The 25,082-nt window shown below is 44.7% G+C and overlaps 2 protein-coding genes across 3 annotated transcripts; both read left to right on the top strand.

The window, feature by feature from the left end:
- Positions 1-197: 197 nt before the first annotated feature.
- Positions 198-19,868, top strand: LOC308483147 (uncharacterized protein; the record flags this gene model as incomplete). The annotated part of the gene is made up of 12 exons (XM_081016732.1): positions 198-643; positions 15,640-15,707; positions 15,855-16,017; positions 17,143-17,284; positions 17,363-17,481; positions 17,595-17,744; positions 18,156-18,298; positions 18,452-18,566; positions 18,678-18,814; positions 19,000-19,119; positions 19,253-19,367; positions 19,635-19,868. Exons 1-12 carry the CDS (start codon positions 620-622, stop codon positions 19,866-19,868), a joined length of 1,530 nt encoding a protein of 509 aa, XP_080872858.1. The 5' UTR covers positions 198-619.
- Positions 19,869-20,158: 290 nt separating this feature from the next.
- On the top strand, positions 20,159-24,741 carry LOC308483791 (uncharacterized protein). 2 transcript variants are annotated; one of them, XR_013989774.1, is made up of 7 exons: positions 20,159-20,410; positions 20,519-20,623; positions 20,741-20,846; positions 21,097-21,159; positions 21,408-21,587; positions 21,677-21,841; positions 24,519-24,741. XR_013989774.1 is itself a non-coding variant. In XM_081018026.1 (6 exons), the coding sequence occupies exons 1-6, from the start codon at positions 20,174-20,176 to the stop codon at positions 21,688-21,690; spliced, it is 705 nt and encodes a 234-aa protein (XP_080874152.1). In that variant the 5' UTR covers positions 20,159-20,173; the 3' UTR covers positions 21,691-21,986. The 2 variants fall into 2 exon arrangements, 1 of the variants encoding a protein (XP_080874152.1); XM_081018026.1 differs by lacking the exon at positions 24,519-24,741 and having other exon boundaries at positions 21,677-21,986.
- The last annotated feature ends 341 nt before the right edge of the window (positions 24,742-25,082 follow it).

Here is a 25,082-nt window from a genome sequence, read left to right as displayed (position 1 = left end):
CTTTAACAACTTGTCTTGGCTCCTCACCTCCATGCAACATGTAAGGTGAGAAACTCTGTCGCAACAGTAAAATTAAGATCTGCCTTGCTTTGACTGGTTCCTGCCGCCGCTCATTTTTCTCTGACCCATCATGGATTTAGCCCCAACCCCAAGAAACTAGAATAGTTTTGGGCCCCCTAAAATAGACCAGGGTCACTGAGTCCTTCCCAGCAATAGAATTAGCCGTTCTGGAAGATTCCTAAAATGTTATTAATCCAGAGTTCAGAATTCAAAAGTCCCAAATATAAAATAAACGTTCATAAATGTACACAGCAAACACATAAGTAAGTACAGGGGTGCAATCCTGTCAGCTTCTTTAGGAGACAACAAGAGTCTGCAAAGCAGGATACAAATAATAGAAAAAGTATTAAACTGTACATTTCAAAGAATATATATATATCACCCTAGCGTTGCATGGCATTAACATTTTCTAACCACTAGGCCACACGGACTCTCCTAGAGCGAGCCTTGGCACTGAGGCCAGGAATTCCAGGTTCTCAACTGCTGTTGCCTAGGAACGGAGCTTGTGACCGTTTGAGATTCCTCAGCATCCAGAGGTTGGCAGAGGTGTTGCCTGAGGATGGCGTCCCAAAGACTCCTGGAGGTAAGTCTAGGTTGCCATGGCCAGGGGACCTAACCCTGGAACCTACTTGTATGAACTTTATTATGGTCACAGACCAGGATAAAAAAAAGAAAGAGCATATAAATAAAGTAGCAGTTAGGATTCATTTTTTTTAACCGGTAACTGTTAGAGCAAATGAGGACAAAGAAACAGGCATAGGGTAAAAGTGTTTAATGGTCACTTTAAAATGTGAAGGTTCATTGTTGCTTCACAAGTTGTGTATGTCTTTACGGGCCAGGGCAAGTAACGAGACCCAGTCTTACAGTTGTGTTAATCAAGCTGTGTCAGCAATTGGGTATAGTATATAAGGAGCAGCACCTAGCTCTCCCATTACCCGGGGGGATGGGTTGGTGGTTGGGTCTGGTTTGTTGTTCATGAGTTTAGCGTATAAGGAGTTTTTGTTTTTGTTATTAAAACCTTGTTTGAGTTATTTTTGAGTCCCTTTTTATTTTTTAAATAATATTTATTAAAATTTCACAAGAAAAAAAAACACATTAATGAAGAAAAAATTAACAATAAAAAGAAAAAATACAAAGGAAAAAAGGAAAAAAACAATTAAAAACGATTTCATCTTTTCCTCGCTTTTACATTTACTTGTTTCTCGGACCTCCTCTTACCCCCCTCTTTTGTATTCTAATTAAATATGTTAATCCAACAATTCCTTTCCCTCCTTTTTAATCCTAATCTTTAATCTTGATATAATATAACTTAAAATTTTAGATTTTAGATATTAAAACCAATTTTTAGATATTAAATTTTTAGATATTAAAACCAATTTTTCCATATTCTTTTAGCCTGTACAGCTAGAAACCCCTTAACTTCAATCCAACATCATTCTAACATTCATTAATTTTGTAATATTTCTGTAAATAGTCTTTGAATTTCTTCCAATCTTCTTCCACCGACTCTTCTCCCTGGTCACGGATTCTACCAGTCATTTCCGCCAATTCCATGTAGTCCATCATTTTCATCGGCCATTCCTCCAGTGTGGGTAGATCTTGTGTCTTCCAATACTTTGCAATGAGTATTCTTGCTGCTGTTGCAGCATACATAAAGAAAGTTCTGTCCTTTTTTAACACCGATTGGCCGACTATGCCCAGGAGAAAGGCTTCTGGTTTCTTCAAGAAGGTATAATTAAATACCTTTTTTAGTTCATTATATATCATCTCCCAGAAAGCCTTAATCTTTGGGCACGTCCACCAAAGGTGAAAAAATGTACCTTCAGTTTCTTTACATTTCCAACATTTATTATCAGGCAAATGGTAGATTTTTGCAAGCTTGACTGGGGTTATGTACCACCTGTATATCATTTTCATAATATTTTCTCTTAAGGCATTACATGCCGTAAATTTCATACCTGTGGTCCACAACTGTTCCCAGTCAGCAAACATATTATGTCCAACGTCTTGTGCCCATTTAATCATAGCAGATTTCACCGTTTCATCCTGAGTGTTCCATTTCAACAGCAAGTTATACACCTTTGACAAAGTTTTAGTTTTGGGTTCTAACAGTTCAATTTCTAATTTTGATTTTTCCACCTGGAAGCCGATTTTCTTATCCAAATTGTATGCCTCCATTATCTGATAATAATGAAGCCAGTCTCGGACTTTGTTTTTTAGTTTTTCAAAACTCGGCAATTTCAATCTGTCTCCATCTTGTTCCAAAATTTCCCAATATTTCGGCCAATTGACCTCCATATTGAGCTTTTTCAAGGCTTTCGCTTCCATTGGTGACAGCCACCTTGGAGTTTTATTTTCCAATAAATCCTTGTATCTTATCCAAACATTAAACAGTGCTTTCCTGACAATATGGTTTTTAAATGCTTTATGTGCTTTGACCTTGTCATACCACAGATATGCATGCCATCCAAATACATTGTTAAAGCCTTCTAGATGCAAAATGTCAGTGTTTTCAAGAAGCAGCCATTCTTTCAACCAGCAAAATGCTGCTGATTCATAGTAAAGTTTGAGGTCTGGCAGGGCAAATCCACCTCTATCCTTAGCATCTGTTAGTATTTTAAATTTTATTCTAGGCTTCTTGCCCTGCCAGACAAATCTAGAAATATCTCTCTGCCACCTCTTGAAACAGTCCATTTTGTTCAGAATTTGCAGTGTTTGAAACAAAAACAACATTCTAGGCAATACATTCATTTTTACAGCAGCAATACGACCCAGCAGTGAATTTTGAGTCCCTTTTTAATGCATGGTCTCCCCAGCAAGCTCTCTGCAGCGCTACTAAACTGCAAAGAGCCAACAAAAACATCTGAATAAAATACAAGATTAAACACGGATAATGAATGGATAAAAACTGATAATTAAAACAGATAAGAACTAAACGAACTTAATAAACGAAAACAGATTATTTGTAACCTAAAAAAAATGTCAAAGCCACAAAGAGATAGAGGGAAGTCACTACTATAGCAGGGATTCAGACTTCTTTTGCTGAACAGAAAGAAAGTGACTGTTTGGCTTTAAGGGAAGAAAGACAAAAAGAAAAACAAATGCAATTACTTTTTATAGAGTATTTAAATCACTGTTTGCATCCCCTCATTATCATTTGTGCTGTGGGAGAAAAGAAAGGACACTCTGTTAAAAGGGAAAATTATTTCATGTGAGAGGTCTGTCAGGAAATGCTGTTCCTAAAATGCATAGGCATATACACACACACACCAAAAAAAACTTATAAAATTTAAATCCCATGGGGGGGGGGGGAAACTACTCAAGAGAGGAACTCACAGTGGGAGTGCTTTGATATTTACCTGTGAAAAGAATTTGGCATGTCCAGTACTTAACTCTTTTGTCTTAAGTAGCCCCTGGAGCAAAACACATTAAGGGTGATTTCCCTCAATGGTTCCAAGTTTTACATAAGGAAATTTGGATAGGTTTCACGCTCTCCAAACCTTCTCTCTCCCCCCTCCTTTCTCTCGCTCTCTCTTTTTTTGTAAGCTGATCTAGCCTCTGTGCATGTGCAGAGTTCATGTCTCAGCAAACCTTTTATACCATTGAAATGTTGCATCTTTTGGCTCAATTAGAATAAGGAAGGGAAAGGTAAGGAGTAGATTTTAAAAATAGGGTTAGATTTTAAAACAAAAAAGAGAAACTCAGCAATTTAAGTATTCACCAAAGCTAGCAATTTCAGCCCAAGCAAAAGGAGTGCTTCCTTTATGTACAGGAAAGGGCTATCATTATTGGTCATTTTATCTGGTCATTCGCGGAACAATCAACCGCTCTCTTATTTATGAGTAAAAATGGCCAGAGAGTTAGAATTCATAGGATTTTTTTTTTTTAACATTCTCAGTCATTTCAGCCTTACCATTTGCAGACAAATTTTACTGCCCTTTATTTACAGGATTGGTCAAGGCTAATTCTACTTGATTATTCATTTGTATGTGCTTAAACTTTGAGTAGACTTTTAAGTCTGATTTTTGTAAATAATAGACAAAACGATAAACACTGTAATCACTTAAATGCCTGATATCACCAGTTCTGCTTCAAACATCATGGCTTCACCTCACACCTTTTAAAAAACAAAGAGCAAATCTGGGCTGAATTTCAACACATCACCTCACCAGAATTTAAGAATTACCCTCCAGTGCTTGCAGACACATGGCCTTCCACACAGCCACAAATTGGGAGAGTTGAAAGGGACCCTGGGGTCATCTAGTCCAACCCTAAAATACAGGGTTCATAGCAAGATTTGTACTACCAGAGAGACACACACATACTTATGTACACAGACACAACTGGGGAAGAGATCACAAGCCATGCGCCTATCACAAACCATGCGCCTATCATGTACTAAGGAAGAGGAAAATAAAAGTACCCAACTTTACACAGAACCCTTTTAGCAGATCTTGAAGCTAGTTTGAGTGAGAGTTTACTTCCTTAGACTAGAGAGTGCAAGTTCCTATAGAAATGATCTTTAAAGGAAGATTGAAGTGAACATTTTTCCTAAGATAGGGAGCGAATCTTTTATAAAGCATAGTTAATTCAATTGATATAACCACTCACAAATAATTAAATCAGCCATAGATTTGATTTAAAAGGAATACAAAAGTGAACAATTTTTCCTGAACTTGCAGAGGAATACTAAGCCTAATCTATGCCCCCCACCTTTGCAGTTTCCTTTAAAGGAAGCTTACTCGGGAGTAAATTTACCTGGCACAGAAGTAAGGAGAAGGGGGAAAAAAAAACCTGAAAGAGACAGAATGAAACAAGGGGGGGGGTATTTTCTAAGAAAATAGGTCAGGAAGTCTTATAGAGACTGATATCAATGTAATACAATGCCTTACAATAACTCTTCTGTCCAACCAAATCAAAGTTAAAACTGGACTCACATATTTTTCTTAGAAGGAACACCTTACTTTCATAGGCATATGCTTAATGAAATACATACACTGCATTTTAGCTTGAGAGAGCAGTTGGCTCAACTAGGCTTTTGCAGCAGAAACATTGGGTTAACTTCACATTCCCAGAATAGACTGGAACAAGCACGTATACAGGATTCTACCACTTGGGAGGAAAACTCTTTTGGAGCCTCTCTCAAATAACAAACATTTAAGTTAAGCAGCTGCTGGATGTTACCTAAGTACAATTTAAACACTGGAAAAACGTTTCTTAAACACAAATTGAAGGGGACTGTCAGAGTCCAGGTGGGAATTAAGCACCAACTGGGCTTCTTTCCCATCAGGAGTCTGCGGGTTCATTTCTTTTGATTGAGGTGCACCCATTTTAAGAATTTTTAATAGCGCTAGCTTTTGCTTTTATACTGCAGTCGGGGTTTTATCCCCACTTTTCAGGAAACACAATAAATAACCCACAGTACACTCAATTTGGACAACTCCGAGAATTAGTACTGTGACACACCGCCGTTCGTCTGGCCTGAGTCAGCGATCTCAAACCTCCCCCCTTTGGTCATTACTCAGCCAGGGAGCCCACAGCAACCTCCTGCCTCTTACAATCTAACCTGAGAGTTCCCTACTGGACACTTGCGTAGCGCAGTGCCAGATTGGGACTCAGAAATGACAAAGAAGGAAAGGAATCAGGTGCCCTTGCTTTCTCTGCTCACAGGTCATCTCTAACAAAGATCGCCATGGCAGAGGTGCGGCTGCACCTGGGAATTATAGTTTTCAGTACAGAAGAAAAAGCACGACCTTTTTCTGGGCAAAACTCCGAAGGAATAGGTCGGCATATAGACTGTAGAAGGGAAATGAAAGAAGTCACACACAACTTTTGCCTGGGCATACTCCGAAGGGCTAGGGCTGGTGTTGAGATCGAGGGGACAGAAAGGAGAAGGCAATTTTTAGATGAAGAAAAAAGTAGAAATTTTAGATTTGAAGGGAAAAGGAAGAATTAAAGAATTTTGGTTGCTGTGGTTTAGAGACCCCAACCCACTACCCGGGTTTCCTACTTAATACTCACTTCCGCATGCGCTGTTCCTGGTGATCCCACGATGTCTTGACTGGTTGTTTAAGGCCGGCCTGATCAAGCGTTGCTTCCTCTGGTTAGCCCCGCTGAAACTCCAGTTATTTCCAGACCCTGGGACCGATGGAAGACTGGTTATTCCTCCTGGCAAACTGCCTGGTGCGCGCTGGATAACCAGTCCTTCCTCGTTTCCAGAATCCGGGTAACCAAAAGTCCCTTCGTGCGTGGTCGCCATCTGTTGTAAATAAAAATATGCCCTTTTCCCTTATGGGGTATCCAAGAGCCCATATAGAGTCCTTACATAGGTTCCCTATTGGTAGGAGAAAATAACAGAGGCCAACCAGAGAATATTGAGAAGCAAAGCAGCTAGTAAGCTTGATCTTTATTGATCTGTTGCAACAGGGTACTCCCCTCACACGCCGGAGAGGAAGAGGACCCAGAACAATGGCGTGCAAGGCCTTATAAAGACTTTTGAAATTCCCATCCTCTAGATCAAGACCACCCCCAGAAACATTATGCATACATCACAGAAGGGGTGTAATCTAAGACCACCCCTCAGATACATCCCACCTACATCACAGAAATTTAAATGTTGTTTTTCTCTTGTCCTTGTTTATCTTCTGTCTAGCAGGTTACTTGATTGGATTTCCTGGGGAGCCTGGCCATTCTTTTGTAGTGGTAAAATACTTATTTCCTGGGCCAGGTCACAGGCTCACACCTTATTCAAACAGACATATCCTTGAGACAGGATTTGTGAGGAAAGAGACAATGGGGTAACCTTGCAGAGAAAGGATTTGGTCAGTTTAGGAATCAAAATGGTTCCAGGTTGGCTTTCCTGTGCTGATCTATGTATGTGCAGTTATGAACATTACTATATATCTAAGACCATAAAATTCCTATCACAGCACGCAGTTAAAACAACTGTAAGAGCATAAGAACTAAAAGACTCGCAGTTAAAACTATAAGAGGCTGCAGAGTAGAAGCTTCTGAAATAGAGGACACTCACAACATTAGAAACTGCTGTGCAAATATGGTTAAAACAGACAATTAAAACAATGCAAAACAATAAATTTAGAAACAATGTTGTAGTAAAGGGGCTCTGGCCACTCACCCCTCCCTCACCTGCCCTTACCCTCCAGCTGGGTCAGGTTTCTGGAAAGGAGGCCGGCAGTCATTTACTTTTTGACAAAACAAAACGTCACAGAAATGGTAATGCTGCCACCACTCTGTCTCAGGGCACCCGGAGGCACAGTCCAAGGGAGAAGACTATGCTCCTTTGTTACCGGTTGCCCCACTCTGCAAGCTGCTTCCACAAACTTGCAGGCAGAAATTCATCAGGTATAGCGTAACCAAGTAGTCAGGCGTTGGACTTAGATTTTCCCTCAGATTGGCACATAAGACAAAAGATTCTTTTTTTAAAATTTATTTTAAAAAACACAGTTAACATGCTTAAAAAGCAGGCACATCTTTTGTATCTTGCAGGCAGATAAAATAAAGACATTGTTTAATATAGCTAACTAAGATACTCACTTCTAAGAACAAAGACAGAGATAGGATAGTTTCAAAGTCCTTCAGTAGATCCGCATTACAAAGTCAGCAGGAATCTCCATTACAAAGAGACACAGGACAGCTGTTGGCAAATCGCAGGTTGCAGAGCACGCTTCTTAGGATCTTTATTCACAAATCTCACGTGGAACCAGAACCCAGACCCAATCACAATTCTTGATTACATTCAAATTCACCAGTGACCAGCTTATGGGCTAATAATTTTAGCTTGTGACAGCTGAGCTCATTAAGTTCCCAGAACCTGGATCAAAGGGCTCACCCCTTTCCTCGGATGTTTCACAGATGCACATTCCCAGGTAATTAAAAGACTGATAACAACACTAGGTGGGTGTGAATAGCTGGAGCCCCAGGTGTCAAGACCCCAAATCAAACTAGAGAACTTCCTTCCTAAGATAACAATTTACACATTTGGAGACTGTGGTCTGCAGGGTTAAAGCAACAGACCTGTTTCCCATAACTCTTGTGGCTTTTTGATTACCCACAATACTCTGCTACTTTCTTGACCAAAGTTTGAAATCCTTAACTTCACTACACCCTCCCCTCTAAGATGAAATTACAGGGTTAAGTCCCTAAATTTCATCAAAACAATGTACTAATAATAATAATAATAATAATAATAATAATAATTTATTATTTGTACCCTGCCCATCTGGCTGGGTTTCCCCAGCCACTCTGGGCGGCTTCCATAGAAACAAAAAATACAGTAAAATATCACAGATTAAAAGCTTCCCTGAACAAACTGATGTAAACATTTCCAGCTTGAGTGGTTAAGCAGCCTTTTAAAGAAAAAATCACTAGCAGCACACTCAAACTGATCTTCCCAGAACTAGGGGGGTTGCACAAATAACTCATCCTGGGTCAGTACCGCAGGCACAGTAAAAAAGCTGTGAAATAACAAAAAACTTCCTAGCCTATGTTCTGGACAGGATAGACAAGGATAACACATCAAAAGTACATTTAGCCTGTTTGTACCCTTCTATGAAGTCTAAGTACTCAAAGGCTACCTGTGTTCGACTTCCAAAAGGAGTTAACAAAGAAAATTCAAGTTCCACATACATTTTCACAGTATTAGCATGATGTTCTCTAAAAGAATTAGGCACCTTTTGGTATTTCTCTTGATAAAGCACAGGACTTAGCTTGGCCTCGGATGTACTAAGGCCAGGCCAGTAAACAACTCGCTTAGGGGGGAGACTGGTAAGATTTAAAGTTACAGCCCAGTCTCCTTTCTCAAAACTTTGAGTCACTATTTCCAGATCAGAAAGACCTTTTTGTTCAGCAGTGGGATGGTCTTTCTCTCGGGGCTACAATTCTTTGCTCAGGTGCACCACAGGTTGCCAACTTCTCTCATTGTCCCGTTGGAACAAAGCTTCTCCTAATCCTATTTTACTGGCATTGGTTTGCATTTCAAAAGGACGCTGCTGGTCAGCCACAAACTTACAAGGGCTTGTGTTAACAACTCAGCGGCTGGCTTGAATTGGTGTAAGAGCCATTCCAGTACACACTGGATTTCTGCTCCCAGGGATTTGATGTTTCCCAAGCCCAATCTAAAGCCGAAATCACTCACTTCTCCTTGAGCAAACTGACATTTATACATTTTAACGGTCAGGATCTTGCAATCGGGCCAAAGCTCTCTGCACATGCTTAAGGTGTTCTGGCTATGACTTAGAAAAAATTAACTCAACTTCTTCCAATCCCTCCCATCTCCCTCTGAGCATGGACAAAGGATTTTCTAGGAGCTTGCCAAAAGCTGGCTGGTCTGACACAAACTCTGGGCTCCTTGAGTAAATCTCAACCAAAATTCCTAACAGATTTTGAACACAGAGGTGGGGTAGGATGGAATCCCAATCAAACCTGAAAACACTTTTACTCATATCATAACCACACTGTTTCCTAGGACTAAAGTTCTGTAAAAGACCCACCAAATCCCATTTTTTCTCCACACAAACATTTGCATTACAAAACATTTTTCGAAAAACAATAAACATATCGACTGGGTCTTTAAAGTCCTTGAGCTGTGGATAGAAAAACTCTTTTTCAGGCACAAAGGGGGTAAACTCTATTGTGCAAAGAGACTTTTCCGCAGTTTCTAAATGACCTAGGAGAGAGTGACCAAATCTCTGCTTTACTTCAAACGCGGCCAAATCTCCCACCATGGCAGAGAACTCAAAACTCTCCACAGCGGCTTGGCTGGGCTGAGCTGGCCCCCGTTTCTCTTCTTGCCTCTCAGCTTTTTCTTTTTTTTTTTTAATTAATATTTATTAAAGTTTCAGAAAAAATAGAATCACATTAATGAACAAGAGAAACTTAAAAAGAAAAAAGAAAAATACACAATACAAAATACGAAAAAATAAAAAGAGAAAAAAAAACAGTTAAAAACAATTCCGTCTTTTCATAACTTCTTTTACATTTACTTGTTTCCCGGACTTCCTCATACCTCCCTCTTTTGTATTCCAATTCAGTTTGTTAGTCCAGCAATTTCTTTCCCTCCTTTTTAATCCCAATCCTTAATCTTAATATATTGTTGTAAATAAAAATATATGCCCTTTTCCCTTATGGGGTATCCAAGAGCCCATATAGAGTCCTTACATAGGTTCCCTATTGGTAGGAGAAAATAACAGAGGCCAACCAGAGAATATTGAGAAGCAAAGCAGCTAGTAAGCTTGATCTTTATTAATCTGTTGCAACAGGGTGCTCCCCTCACACGCAGGAGAGGAGGAGGACCCCAAAAATGCTATGCAAGGGCTTATAAAGACTTTTGAAATTCCCATCCTCTAGATCAAGACCACCCCCAGAAACATTATGCATTCATCACAGAAGGGGTGTAACCTAAGACCACCCCTCAGATAAGACGGTCTAAAACAGAACATTTGCATGTTGTTTTCTCCTGTCGCTTTGTTTATTTCCTGTCTGGCAGGTTACTTGATTGGATTTCTTGGGGAGCCTTGGCAGTCTTTTGTAATGATAAGGCTCACACCCTTATTCAAACACAGATTAAGACAGGATTTGTGAAGGAAGAGACAATGGGGAGGCTTTTCCATTTTTACCATGCAGAGAAACATTTGCTCAGTTTAGGAATCAAAATGGTTCCAGGTTGGCTTTCCTGTGCTGATCTATGTACGTGTGGTTATGAACGTTGCCATATATCTAAAACCATAAAATTCCTATCACAATATTATAACATTAAATTTTTACCTATTAAAAACCAATTTTTCCATTTCTTTTAACCTTATTAATCCTAATCCTTAATCTTGAAATATTTATAACTTTAAAGCCTGTACAGCTAGAAGCCACTTAACTTCAATCCAACATCACTCTAACATTCATTAATTTTGCAATATTTCTGTAAATAATCTTTGAATTTCTTCCAATCTTCTTCCACCAACTCTTCTCCCTGGTCACGGATTCTGCCAGTCATTTCCGCCAATTCCATGTAGTCCATCATTTTCATCTGCCATTCCTCCAGTGTGGGTAACTCTTGTGTCTTCCAATACTTTGCAATGAGTATTCTTGCTGCTGTTGTAGCATACATAAAGAAAGTTCTATCCTTTTTTAACACCGATTGGCCGACTATGCCCAGGAGAAAGGCCTCTGGTTTCTTCAAGAAGGTATATTTAAATACCTTTTTTAATTCATTATATATCATCTCCCAGAAAGCCTTAATCTTTGGGCACGTCCACCAAAGGTGAAAAAAATGTACCTTCAGTTTCTTTACATTTCCAACATTTATTATCAGACAAATGGTAGATTTTTGCAAGCTTGACTGGGGTTATGTACCACCTGTATATCATTTTCATAATATTCTCTCTTAGGGCATTACATGCCGTAAACTTCATACCTGTGGTCCATAACTGTTCCCAGTCAGCAAACATGATGTTATGTCCAACATCTTGTGCCCATTTAATCATAGCAGATTTCACCGTTTCATCCTGAGTATTCCATTTCAGCAGCAAGTTATACATTCTTGACAAATTCTTAGTTTTGGGTTCTAACAGTTCTGTTTCTAATTTTGATTTTTCCACCTGGAAGCCAATTTTCTTATCCAAATTGTATGCCTCCATTATCTGATAATAATGAAGCCAGTCTCGCACTTTGTTTTTTAGTTTTTCAAAACTCTGCAATTTCAATCTGTCTCCATCTTGTTCCAAAATTTCCCAATATTTTGGCCAATTGACCTCCATATTGAGCTTTTTCAAGGCTTTCGCTTCCATTGGTGACAGCCACCTTGGAGTTTTGTTTTCCAATAAATCCTTGTATCTTATCCAAACATTAAACAGTGCTTTCCTGACAATATGGTTTTTAAATGCTTTATGCGCTTTGACCTTGTCATACCACAGATATGCATGCCATCCAAACATATTGTTGAAACCTTCTAAATCCAAAATGTCAGTGTTTTCAAGAAGCAGCCATTCTTTCAACCAGCAGAAAGCTGCTGATTCATAGTATCTTCTTGCCTCTCAGCTTTTGGCTGACAGGATACGCTTGCATCTTTCACAGTCTGCGTCGCTAGGGGGGTTGCTGCAAGCTGCTGGAAAGGAACTGTAGATTTCAAAACCCCTTCCCCCAAAGTAAGGTTTGCACAAACTTGGGGTTCAGGGACTGGAACAAAGGGATCCCCCATAAAATCCTGGGAGGGAACTGAATCAACTGTTGCAGATTGGGGAATTAAGTTTCCACCACTAGGATTACTCTTCCGAAAATCGGACTGGTTCAGCTGGGACAAAACTAAGTCTTTTGGCAGAGTCACAATATCAGAGTCTATGCTTTGAAAGGAAGGCACAACAATTCGATGAAGGTGAACGCTGGGAGGTGTGCTAGACGCTGAGGTGGGCCAGTTAACACCAGGGGTGGCAGTACGTATTAAGCCAACCCTCTTCCCAACCGATTTCTCAGGAACAGCAGTTCCAGTGGTTTTGGGAGTTATAGCATCAGGCGCCCAACCTTCACCCCTCCCATCCGGGATAAGGCTTCCCTCAGCCCTCAAACCTTGAGGTGTTGTTCCCCAGTTTCCCATCCCCTGTACCTGGGTGGGTAAGACCTTGATGGAAAAAGAGTTCACCGCAAGTTGTTGTTGCTAAACCTTAAATCCCAAATCGTTCCCCACCAGGACAGGACTTTTGCACACTTCAGGATCATGTACTATAGTTAGGTGGTTTCCATAGTACCCCTTATACGATACTGGAACAATGGCAGTAGGTTGAAAAATCTCATTCACACCATAGGGGCTAATCTTTAAGGGTTTAGCCTGCATCTGTATGGGCGAAATCAAATCTCTGGGCACACTGGTAATGTCAGACCCAGTGTCTCGGAAAGAGTTCACAGCAATTCCGTTGATCTCAATGGGGGCTGTAAACTTTGAATTAGCCCACTTCACATGAGGCACACTTGGACCAGCACCAGTACTCACAGGTCCCACAATAACTGCACTTGAAGTGGCTACAGCTGGTTTGGAAGCTATAGCGTCAGGAGCTGCCCCACCCTTCCCCTCCGGGACCGGGCTTTCCCTAGTTCCTGATTTTTGCTGTTCCGCTTCCCAATCTTCCTCCGGTTGCTGGATCATGCGCACCGCAGGAGTCGAAGTCAAAACTGGAGGCTTCTTTTCACTTAATTGGGGGCAAACTGCTTTTATATGCCCCGGTTTCTTACAATAAAAGCACAGTCTGGAACTCAGAGACAATTTAGCACGTTCCCCACCTGCTGTAGAGGAGTCTTTTGCAGGAGTAGGGGGACCCCTGCTTTGATCTTTAACGGGAGGGCCAGACCTCCCGCCAGAAGCTGAGGCTGTCGGTCTGTACCCACCAGCCGGTCCCCTGTTTACCAGATGAGAATGATTTAGTCTAAAAGATTCTGCGAATTCTGTGGCCTCCTCTAAAGATTGTGGACTTTGGTCAGCAACCAAACTCGCAATTTCTGGAGACAGGTGGCGCATAAGTTGCTCTATTAGCATCAGCTGCTTACCGTATTTTTCGCCCCATAGGACACACCGGCCCATAGGACGCACCTAGTTTTTTTGGGGGGGGGGAATAAAGGGGAAAAAAATTATTTCCCCCCCAGGTGCGCTGCGCTAATCCCGAAGCTTGGGGCGTGCGGAGCTCAGCGCGCCCCAAGCTTCTGGGTGCCAGCAAGGTCTCCGCTAGCCCTGGGAGAGCTGGGTCTCCCACGGCTAGCGGATAGCTTCCTGAAGCCTGGAGAGCGAGAGGGGTCGGTGCGCACCGACCCCCCTCACTCTCCAGGCTTCAGCGAAAGCCTGCATTCGCCCCATAGGACGCACACACATTTCCCCTTCATTTTTGGAGGGGGAAAAGTGCATCTTATAGGGCGAAAAATACGGTAAGTTCTTCTCGATGGTAGTCTCCCACAGACACTTCTTGCAGCTGCTGCGGCAGATCTTGATACTCATAAGCCATCCGGCTGACTCTCGGCCCCATAAGAATGGACTGGCCCATCTTTGGAAACTTATCACGGCACCGGTATCCACCTTGGCCTGGGTTTTGCAGCCACTCAACCGCATCGACCTCTGAAAACTCCATCTCTTTAGGCTCTGCATAAACAAGATCGTTCCCCCTAGGAGGTGTGGAGGCCATCCCAGCTTCCACTTCCTCACGAGGTGACAAGGGGTGGTTAAGTGGCGTGCCCCTCTCTCTCTCCAAGTTGCAGGACTCTTGCCCACCCTTCTGAACAGTTCTTAATTCGCTGGCGTCCACCAGCTCTCTCTCCGACTTGGGATCTCCCGAAAACCAGGAGGCGGATTCCGCTCTGGGACTTGGAGGTTGGGGGAGGGCTTGTCTTCTCCACCTGGACCCCATTCGTCCACAGTTCGCAAAGTGTATTCCTGTAAAGCCCCAGCTTCCATAATTCCTGACTATCTCTATCTCAAAAAAATAAAACGCCTGTAGTACACAAAAGATTCGTGCCACTTTAAAATCAAAGTGCCTTTCTGCAGGGAAGTTCCATCCCACCGCTGCCACCATGTAGTAAAGGGGCTCCTTTACTAATAATAATAAATTTTATTTATACCCCACCCTCCCCAGCCAAGACCGGGCTCAGGGTGGCTAACAACCAATAATAATAAAAAGTTGATTAAAATACAATTTAAAAGATTAAGATACAACATTAAAACATTAGGATGCAGCCTCTTCACAGGAGGGAAAAGGAAATAGAAAGAGGGGGAGGGAATCAAACTGATTCTAAGCCAAAGGTCAGGTGGAACAACTCTGTCTTACAGGCCCTGCGGAAAGAAATCAGATCCTGCAGGGCCCTGGTCTCATGAGACAGAGCGTTCCACCAGGCCGGAGCCAGTGTTGAGAAGGCCCTGGCTCTGGTTGAGGCTAATCTAACTTCCTTAGGCCCCGGGACCTCTAGGGTGTTGCTATATATGGACCTTAAGGTCCTCTGTGGGGCATACCAGGAGAGGCGGTCCCGTAGGTACGAGGGTCCTAGGCTGTGAAGGGCTTTAAAGGTCAAAACCAGCACCTTAAATCTGACCCTGTACTCCACCGGGAGCCAGTGCAGCTGGAAAAGCACTGGGTGAATATGCTCCCATGGCAGAGACCCCGTGAGGAGCCTCGCTGCAGCATTCTGCACCCGCTGGAGTTTCTGGGACAGCTTCAAGGGCAGCCCCACGTAGAGCGAATTACAGTAGTCAAGCCTGGAGGTGACCATCGCATGGATCACTGTGGCCAGGTTGGGGCAGGAAAGGTAAGGGACCAACTGCTTGATGAGGCGAAGGTGGAAAAATGTTGCCTTGGCTGTTGTAACCTGCGCCCCCGTGGAAAGGGAGGTGTCAAGGATTACACCCAAACTCTTAACCGAAGGCTTAAATGAATAGAAGGATGAGTAAGGTCTCTAAGGAAATGGAGGCCAGAGATTTTCAGTTTGTTTCCCAACCTACCTCGTCTGTGCTTTCCTGATGAACACAAAAACATGAATGGGTCTGATCCATTCTTCACATTCTGACATTCCTGTTTCTCTTTTCTCTTTTCTCATGGACAGGGAATTGAATTTGATGAAGATGAAATATCAGAAATCAGCCTGGAAGATGGGGAGGAACTTCCTCCAAGGTAATCCTGTGCTAATCCCCTCCCCCATAATCAATTGCTTTAAAAAAAACAACCCGGTCCATTTCTATGGTGGTGGTGCTTGGGGTCTTTGAAGGATGGGAGGCAATAAACCCTTTTGACAAAAGTGCTACTCCTGTCTCCCCTCAGCATCCCAACCACAGCTTCTCCGGCTGATCTTCCTCCTGAAAGCGTCAACGAGGACCAGCTGAAGAACAGACTTGCGGATGTGGTCACAAGGATGAAGAATGGGAAGATCCGAAGGAAGGCGCTCCGAGATCTTTCTGCCCTCCTGCAGAAGATCCAGGAATATGTGAGTTGCGTGGCGAGTTCCCGCCTCCCCCATGGAAATAAAGACACAGGACACCAGTATTTTAGGTTAATGGGCAAAATTAGGCCACAACTTTATTGATTACAGGAATTGAGCGGTATTGGCTTAGGCTTTGGTCCTATCGACTAACCGGCTTCAGCCTGATTGCTAGAAGACTGGCAAGGGTTAACCACCAGTAGGGGGAGTCCTGCTGATGTACATCAACTAGGAGCTCCCCCGGGGTCACCGCTCGGGGGCGTGCCTTAGGCCCACACCTCCATAGGCTTCGGACAGGGCAACGCCCCACGGAATCCTTTACCGGACTACCCTTCGATATGGGGGAAGGTGATGGTGCTTCCTGCCCCCCCCACTCATCTGCATAGCAATACCCTTAACAATGCCTAACCGCCAATGCCGAGGAAGTTGTGACGATTTGCTATGAGGTAGGCAAAAAGCCAAATGGCTGGTGCCAATTTGCCAAGTGGAAAAAAATCCTGCCAGGCCCCTTGACAGCGACCAACCGAAGTCCATAGCAATGTCAAAGAGCCAAACCTAAAGGGTGGGAGGGTGGGAAAACTGGAGCAGCTAGGGCGCCGGCAGAAAGAGGGAAATCCTCAGGCGCCGGCCCTAAATAGCGCGGGCCACTCCTCCCGGGCCAGCCGATTGGCTGGCAAGGGAGATGACGCGCCCGAGGATTCCTTGCTCTTGCGGGGGCTGCAAGCCAGCCCCTGAGTACGTGGGGGGAGGGCATGAAGCCTCCAATCCCACCTCCTCTGCAGCTTGGAAGTGGCTTTACTGAAGGGAAGCATTGCAACCATGCAGGGCTGTCAAGGCCTTCAGGCTGCTGCTTCTTGGCCCACCCTGCAAGGTGCCCAAGGGACAATCAGGCATCCCAGCACATACTCAATTTGGAGAACAGAGCTGGGCCATAGTGAGTAAGACGGCTGAGAAAAGAAGAAAAAAAGCAAACATTAGGAAAAGAGGGGTGGGAAGTCAAAAAGAAATCATTTTTTTTCTGTAGAGGATGCTAAATGTTTTGGAATGTTTGGAAGATTTAATAAAAATGTTATAGGAAAAATGGTCATGGGTTGCTTCTCTTATCAGTCCCTTCTCTGGGTTTCTTCTCAGCCATCGGAAGCGCTTCCTGCACCCTCCCTTGGCCAACTGGTGGCGATTTCCTGTCTTTGTGCACTGGATCAAGACCTGGAGAGCAGGCAGAGGGCAGCAAAGGCTCTCTGCCATCTTCTGCCCATCCTGCGGCACAACGAAGGTAAGACTGAAAGAATGCATCCCAGCATGGGGTGGGGGTGAGCAAGACCCAAACTAACCCTTTGGCTTTCCTTTGCAGAGACGCTGGCACGAACGTCATGGAACCAAACGCTCATCTTCAGAGCTGAGAAGGTCCTCAAATCCACCGGAGGACCGGTTCCTGAACTTTTCGTGAACAATTGTTACTCTCTTGCCAGGGTAAGTCGCTGTCTCTCAAGCCACATGTTCTGGGTTCTGCAGAGGCAGCACCTGGGCTTTCTGCTCCCCAGCCCTGCCCTGTGGGCATCTCTGACCTTCGTCTCTCGCTTCAGGTCTTTGGCGCCTTTCTCCCTGCGGAGCAGCTCTTGGAGGCCATGTGCTTCCTGGCCAGAGACCTGGTTGTCGAGAGCAGCTTCAACCCACTGAATATCTCCCACTTACTGCAAGAATTCATCAAGCAGTTTGGCGGCACAAAAGTGGAGGTAAGGCGTCTGCAAAGGTAGGAGAGAAGAAGATTCTCTGCTTGGTGTAGGGGAGGCCACCTCATGCCATTGGGTGGCCAGGACACATGTTAGTTGAGAGGGGCCTGGCAATGTCAGGACAAGAACCTCAGCCAAGGGTCCTGAGAAACATGGATTCAGGGATGGGGAATCCTCCTCCTTCTGGGAGCAGACTGGCAAGCTTCTTCTCTTGGCCCACAATAGATAGGGGAACTGGTGCCCTGGAGCTGCCTGGGTCCAATTCTCCCCAGGACCCTGAGTGGTACCTTGGAAGGAAGAGGCTGTGGTGGCACAGGTCAAGGGTCCCTCTTTCAATGAGGGATGGAGGGATCCGCCTGCAGACAGCCCCGCTTCCTTGTACTCTCCAAGCAACTCTCTCCTTTTCTCTGACAGGTGAAGGTGCTGCTGGAGGCCTTCTGTAAGATCAGCCAGGGGCCTACAGTGGAAGGCAGAAGTATGGCCGTCTTCTCGTTGTCCATCTTGTCGCACCACCACCTGGCGAAAGTGGTGCATTATCTCCTCCAGTTTCCCTTCAGGTATGGAGCCCTCCAGGTTGTACTGGGCTAAGGGGAAGGTTGGCAAGCTGCAGGGCTTGCTCAGAAAGCCCTTGCTGCCATTTCCTCTCTCTGGAGCATGGCAGCAAGCAGAAGACTTGAATCTGACCATTGCTTTTGTTTTTGCATTCACAGAGACTTTGAGAGAGTTTGGAAGGAGGTTTTAGCATCGGCCGATCCAGAAAAGCTGATCCATCTCATGGCCAAGCAGATTTACCAAAGCCCCTTGGTGGAATCTGCCACCAAAGTGGTAAGGACCAACCACCTGCTTTCTGGCTTCCTTCTTCCCAGGGTAATATCGAGGGGTTCCTGTATTCTGCAGAAAAGCAGAGAAAGTGACTTGCACCCCTCTCTCTTCCAGCAACATCTCACCAGCCTGTTGCACGCCATCCTCAGGATGGAGGACTACAAGGCAGCTGTGCGCCACAACTTCCCACAGCTGCTGATCGCTCTCCTGGGGATGGTTGTAAACTTCCATTACGACCAGGAATTCCTTGGGTGAGTAGTGTGTTGCAAAGGGACCAATGAAGTCCTTTCCCCTTCAACCTCGGGGGGTTTCCAGTCCAGCTTGGTTTTCCAAGGGAGGCTCTCCTTCAGGCGGCTGCTAGGGAGGAAGGACGGGGAAAGAATTTGAGTGTGTGCCAATGACCCTCCTGTTAAAACTGGTCTTGCTTTGGTTCCAGAGGGGCTAAGGAAGTTCTGCACCTCCTTCTTGGCACCACTGGAGAGCAAGTGGAGGCGGCCATCGTTGACCAACTTTTCTGCCGGGAGACTTTCAGCCAGGGGTTGTCTGCCATGGTGAGGTAAGAGGAAGAACGCGGTGACCTTCCCCAGTGGTCTGGCAAACGGAGCTGAAGGCACGGGATCGGACTGTGCCCCTGTTTGCTTCCTGCGGTGTCTTTCCCTTCCTTACCAAGATCTGCTTCTCCATTTCAGAGCTGTCGGAAAGCGACGCTGGTGGATCCCTCCCATGGTGGAAAGCATCATCGCTGCTCTCGAGGACCAGGATTTTGCCGGGATGCCACAAGTCGCGGCAGCTATCTACATCGAGGTGAGGGGGACTGACGCGGGAGGAAATGGGTGCAGCAAGGAGGTCCTGGCTTGGTTTCTGCCGAGTGTTGGGCTACTTTGAGCCTAAGGACTGTTGCCTGTTTTAGTGCTCCTCAGAGTAGACCCATTGGATTTGATGTACATGGCAAACTTTGGTCCATTCACTTCAGTGGGTTTGCTCTATGCAGAATTGCAAATGGTGGGTAAAAGGAGAACCTGCCTCAGCCTCTCATCACTGAAGGGTTTCTTTCTCTTTGGGCCTCTTTAGCTGCTCAGCTGCCGTCTGGAGGTCTATCCCTGTGAAGATACACTGGAGCGGCTCCTCAACTGGCTGGAACACGACTACCTGCAAGTCCGGAAGCTCAGCGTCAGAGGGATATCCCTGCTTCTGGACTCTGACATGGCAAGTGATGCTCAGAGGGAGGGAGGGGGGGTACAGATCTTGATTCTAATCATGGCCCAGCACTCTTTTGCTGGCACAATACTGAAGGGCCTGTGCTAAAAGGCATGAGGCCTTTCAGACCTTTGAAAAGATTCTCTCTTTTGTGTAGGACCCTTCGCTTCTGCGGCTCTTGCTGCTGGATTCCCTCTCTTATGTAGAAGCTGATGTCCTCCCAGAATTGATAGAGCTGGTAGACCAAGCCTACCATTCCAGGGAGCTGGAAGAGGAAGACCTGAATATGCTGGCAGAAACCTACTGCAGCCTGGCTGCCCATGTGAGTATGAGGGGAAACATGACATCACACCCGGTGGTGGAGGAATGCTTTGGAAGAGGAAGGGTGGGGTTTAGACTGGCATGCAGCGGAGATGTTCTGGCTTCAGGAGGGTGTTCCTCTGGAAAGTGATCAGATGAGAAACACAACCTCTGATATTTTCTGCCTACAGGAGGAAGACTCCGTCCGGGCATCAGCCATCGAACATCTGGGGCTGCTTCGGGGCTGGGTGAGAGACCAAAGACTTCCCATTACAGCACCAGAAGAGGAAGCCATTCACGAACTGGTTGTGGTCCTCATTCACCTCGAAGACGAGGACGAAGTGGCCAAGGTGAGGGCCAAAGAGGTGGACTTATGCAGTAGGAGGGAGGGATTGTTCTCAGGAGCTTCCGAGACTATGTACTGCAATTTGTAACCCTCTTCTCTTCTTGTGTTGCAGGCCGCAAGGAGGGCTCTTTCCCATCTAGCCCCAGAAGTCAAGTGGTGGGCTCATCCCAACAAATTTAGCCTCCACTTTGCTCTCCACCAGGCTGCCAAGCATATGGTAAGGTCCCTCTGCTTTGTTGGCAGCTTTGCCCAGGCATGTCTTTGGGAGTGCAAGGCTCTTCTGCTGCGCTCTCAAGCCTCTCTGATGCCACTTCTCCTTTGTCTTTGCCCACAGAGCAAGACCTTCAGCAAGGACATCCTTCGGAGTGCTGCCTTATCATGTACGAAGCCGTCTGCCAACAGGCTGCCAGCAGTCTCCAGGGTGGCAGCTCTGCTTCTGGGTAAGTCAAGCAACGTTCTTCCCTGGTAGGGATGGACAGAAACGTCTTGGTAACAATGGCAGGGAGGATGGACATGTCCCCAGGCCACCTGCTAGGTAGGCCTCCATCTGCGCCCAGATCTTGCTCTGAGTGCTCCGTGAGGGTGGAGGCCTCTAGAGCATACCTGTCCTCCTGCTGAGCTGCCTCTGTCTCTGCTTGCTTTGCACCGAGATGACGTCCCTTTTCTTGCCCTCTCTCTCTCTCTCTCTAGGTCATCTGGCTTTCCGGGATGCCAGTTTCATCCACGATCAAGACATGGCATCCTATGGAACATGTGAGTGAGACATACGGAGGGCAGGGAGGGATGCTTCTGCTGAGAAAGGTCTTCAGGGGAAGGCAAATTCCCAGATGTATGTTCAGACAGAGGTGCCACAAGATGAACATGCAAAGAGAATTGGAATGTGACTTCACTGCTCTCTCTCACACACACAAACACACCTGAAGGCTGTTTTCATATTGTTGATGGATGGCTCTTTTCCTGTGTATCTCCACCTTGCTCAACCTTTCTCCCTTGCCACTCAGGGCTAGAAGAGATGCAGCAGCACGAGGAAGAAGAGCTTAGGCAGACAGGGAGGAGCTGCCTGAACATCATGCAGCGGGCCTATAGACATCGGAACGGCAGGGTCCAGCGCTTTTTGAGGTGGCTGCTCCACTGTGTTCACAGGGAACCTTACCCGCAGGACTTCCTGAGCTGCATGCCAGGTGAGTGAGGCATCTGGTGGGCTATTGGGACATCTGGTGGGCTGTTTGGATGGGACGTTTCTCAACGAGCCCCTTTCTCCTCCTGACAGAACATCCGGAGTAGTGCCAAGGCAACGTGGACACCAGAGTTGTGCTGCAGAGATACCATCTTCTGCTCTCCGCGGGATCCAGTCTGGACCAGCACCAGGAACATCAACACCATCAGGATCGACCAAGAGGAGTGGTGCTGCCCTCACGACCCTCCGTACACAGCGGTAGGATACCTTTTTGTTGTTGTGTTTCTTGTTGATGTTGTTTTTGATTGTTGATTTTATTGATTTTGAATCTCAGGGTGGTTCACAACACCAAGTATACGAAGCACAAAATAAATAATAAGAATACTCACTGCACAAAATTCATAATAAAAATATCAGAACATAATATAAATTAAAATAATAAAAACATACTAAAAATAGCCACAAGACCAATGTATGCACACTAATAAACAATACAAGAGCCCTGAAACAACACTCCAGCCCACAAATACAAAATCTAAATCAACATAACACATTTAACAACCGTTTAAAACAACCCCACCTTCTTGAAGAAGGCTGATATATTAGATTTAGAAGGTTGGAATACGAGGTTTGGATGGCACGCCTACCTAACATACAACAAAGTGGCAGTGCATGAGGACTTTTTAAATCATATAGTCAGAATTTTATTATACAAGGTCTGGGATAAGTACCACAGACTATTAGAGCCCCAAATACCCTGGTGGGCATCCCCAGTGGAGATGATAACGGTAAAAAATACAAACATGGACACAAATTGGGCAACTTAGCAACAATTAATAAAGGTAGAACAGGGCCAATTAAAAATCAAATTGTATGAAGAAATTAAACAGTATTGTAACGGCTGGATTCACTATCACCTAATAGTGCATATATTTAATCAGGATAAGAAAATTGGTTTTGGAGAAAAGAAGTCATTCTTACAAAAGGAATTAGTACATATTAATAAAAAGACCCTATCTAGGATGTATGATCTTGGAATGGGAACTCAAGGATGAGATGCTAAAGGATGTTATGATAAAGTGGGCGCAGGATTTTGGCCACAACATAATGTTAGCTGTGGAAATTTGACATCAAGTTCACAGCATGTTATACAATAAGGGAGAATCTAATGAAAATGATCTACCGGTGGTACCTAACCCCCGCCCCAAGGAATCGGCAAAAATCTATAAGCAAAAAACCAATGTGTGCTGGAGATGTAACACCGAGATAGGAACAATGTACCATATATGGTGGGGTGTAAGGAGATAAAAAGCTTTTGGAACAAAGTTCATGAAGAAATCATTAAGATTAAAAAAAAAATCATTCAACAAGAAACCAGAAGCGTATGTTGCAAGCATATAATCTTGATTCTTAAGATTTTAGGCACTTCTAGCCTTAACAATTTAAGCATTATTATAGTATTTATGGTTATACATAAAACGTAAAGGTAAAACTCTTCCAGGTGGCCTTGCCACATTCCCCCCTTTCAAGCTTAGAAACAAGTTACAGTTGTTTATCCAGCTTGACTCTCATGTTGAACCCCGGTATAGACAACTGTGTCTCTCAAGGGGATCTCTTCAGGGGACATTTCACGAATTAGTCAAGCATACTCATGCTCTTCTTCTGCCGGGGGGGGGGGGGGGGCAGGGCTCGGTATATGGCCATGATGTGGGTTTCAGTGAGATTCTTAATGCTTTGGGCCACCATTCCTCTGACTAGAGATATGCAGCAAGGGGTGATGCAAAGAAGTATTAGGAAGACTAATCCTCCTACCGCAATGGCGGCCAAAAGGCTATGTAACCATCCTACTCCTGGGACCCAAGACCACATCCATTCCCAAGGATTCTGACTGGGTTGGTTATCATTTATAAGGGCCTGTAATTTTGGCAACTCATCCTCAATAGTGTTGTTGAGGTCATGAAACTTCACTTCAGTTGCCTTCCGGGATATTTTACAAAAACGTCCTGATTTGGCAAGGAGATAGTCAAGAGCAAGTCTATTAGCTGCTGCTATCTGGTTCAAATCCTCAATCTCGGACTGCAACTGTCAGAGGATATGTGTAGTGGCATTGATGGTTTTCTCCAACCTGCATGTTAGGGCAAATAGTGCTTCACGATTTTGTTCAGCCACAACTCCCGGATGTATGCCAATGGTGAGGATGCTAACGAAGCCTCCACCAACAGCACCCACAGAGCGGGCCAGGAAAATCTCATCATTGCACTGTTCCCCTTGGACTTCTCTCCTCTTTCTGTTTCTAAGAGAGGGTAGAGGAGGAAAAGCCTCCACAGTCACAGGGAAAGTAAAGGCACCTATTCCCACACACTGATAATTACCAGGGTGGTAATTAGTGGCTAGTCCATTATACAAGAACCAAAGATTGGGGTCCTTGATCAGCCAGCCAGAACAGATGGATCTCTGTCCGGTGAAGTTGACTGTATATTGGGGAAAGTATGGATACAGATCTGAGGATGTGGTGTTGCTTTGGTAAGAGGCGTTGAAGGAACCCCACAACCAAAACTTATCAGTGCACTGTGTGTAATTTCCCAGCCAACCTTTATGTTGGTGGTGCTGGACATGCGGCCAATCTTTCCATTTGGTGTTCCATGATCCAGAGGCATAACAACAAAAGCACAAGCCCTGGGTGGTTCTGGAGAACCGGAAATATCGGTATGTGGCATCATTCATTTCAGAAGGAGGTGTCACGAAAAGGCCACTTTGATTATTGAGTAGGCCTGCCAAGACAATGTCAGGGTCCCTGATTAGTCCTGGGATGAGGGACATGTCAGCTACCTTTCTAGGGTGTTCATAATAAAGGGTGACATTTTCGCCATATATTTGAAACATCTGCTTAGCATGCTTTACAAAAACATTTTCTTTGGTCATTGGTCTCCTCAAGGTCAAGATGCACATCAGGGTTAACATCAACTTCATCATGATCAAGGAACTCCAGGGGTTCAAGGAGACCAAGGATACCAACAATTCCTCGTGGATAGTCTTTCCAAAGAAATACCTCCTATATACGTAAAAGAAGATAAGAAGGAGAACAGTTATTATTACTGTAAGAAGAACTGGAGGTAACCAAGACCACAGCATACCTGGAGAGTGAGCCAACCTTCCGTTCAGCCACACCCAGTAGAGCCTCTTAGTCGTCCCCAGGTTCTGGTCGAACTGGAGTGGTCAATTGACACTGTATACACTCTGCTATTGCTACTCAAAAAGGGTTTGTGGGTGGTGGAGGAAAGAATGCTACTGTGACCAGTATGGTGGGAGGCAGTGGTGGGTGAGAGAACCCAACTACAGTTCTTTTAGGTTCCCCGGGCATTTACCTCCTATGATAGGTTGGTCTCGGCCGAAACCCTTCTAAGGGTATATGGGTATATGCCACAGCTGCCTTGGTAATGCTTGTTCCCAAACGGGTATGTACCAATCATGAAAATACAAGGGGATATGACGTCCGTAA

Source organism: Podarcis pityusensis (assembly GCF_964106645.2).
Source record: "Podarcis pityusensis genome assembly, chromosome: 8".
Lineage (NCBI taxonomy): Eukaryota > Metazoa > Chordata > Lepidosauria > Squamata > Lacertidae > Podarcis > Podarcis pityusensis.
Note: the sequence above shows the minus strand (reverse complement) of the source record. Positions and strands in the feature narration are given on the sequence as shown.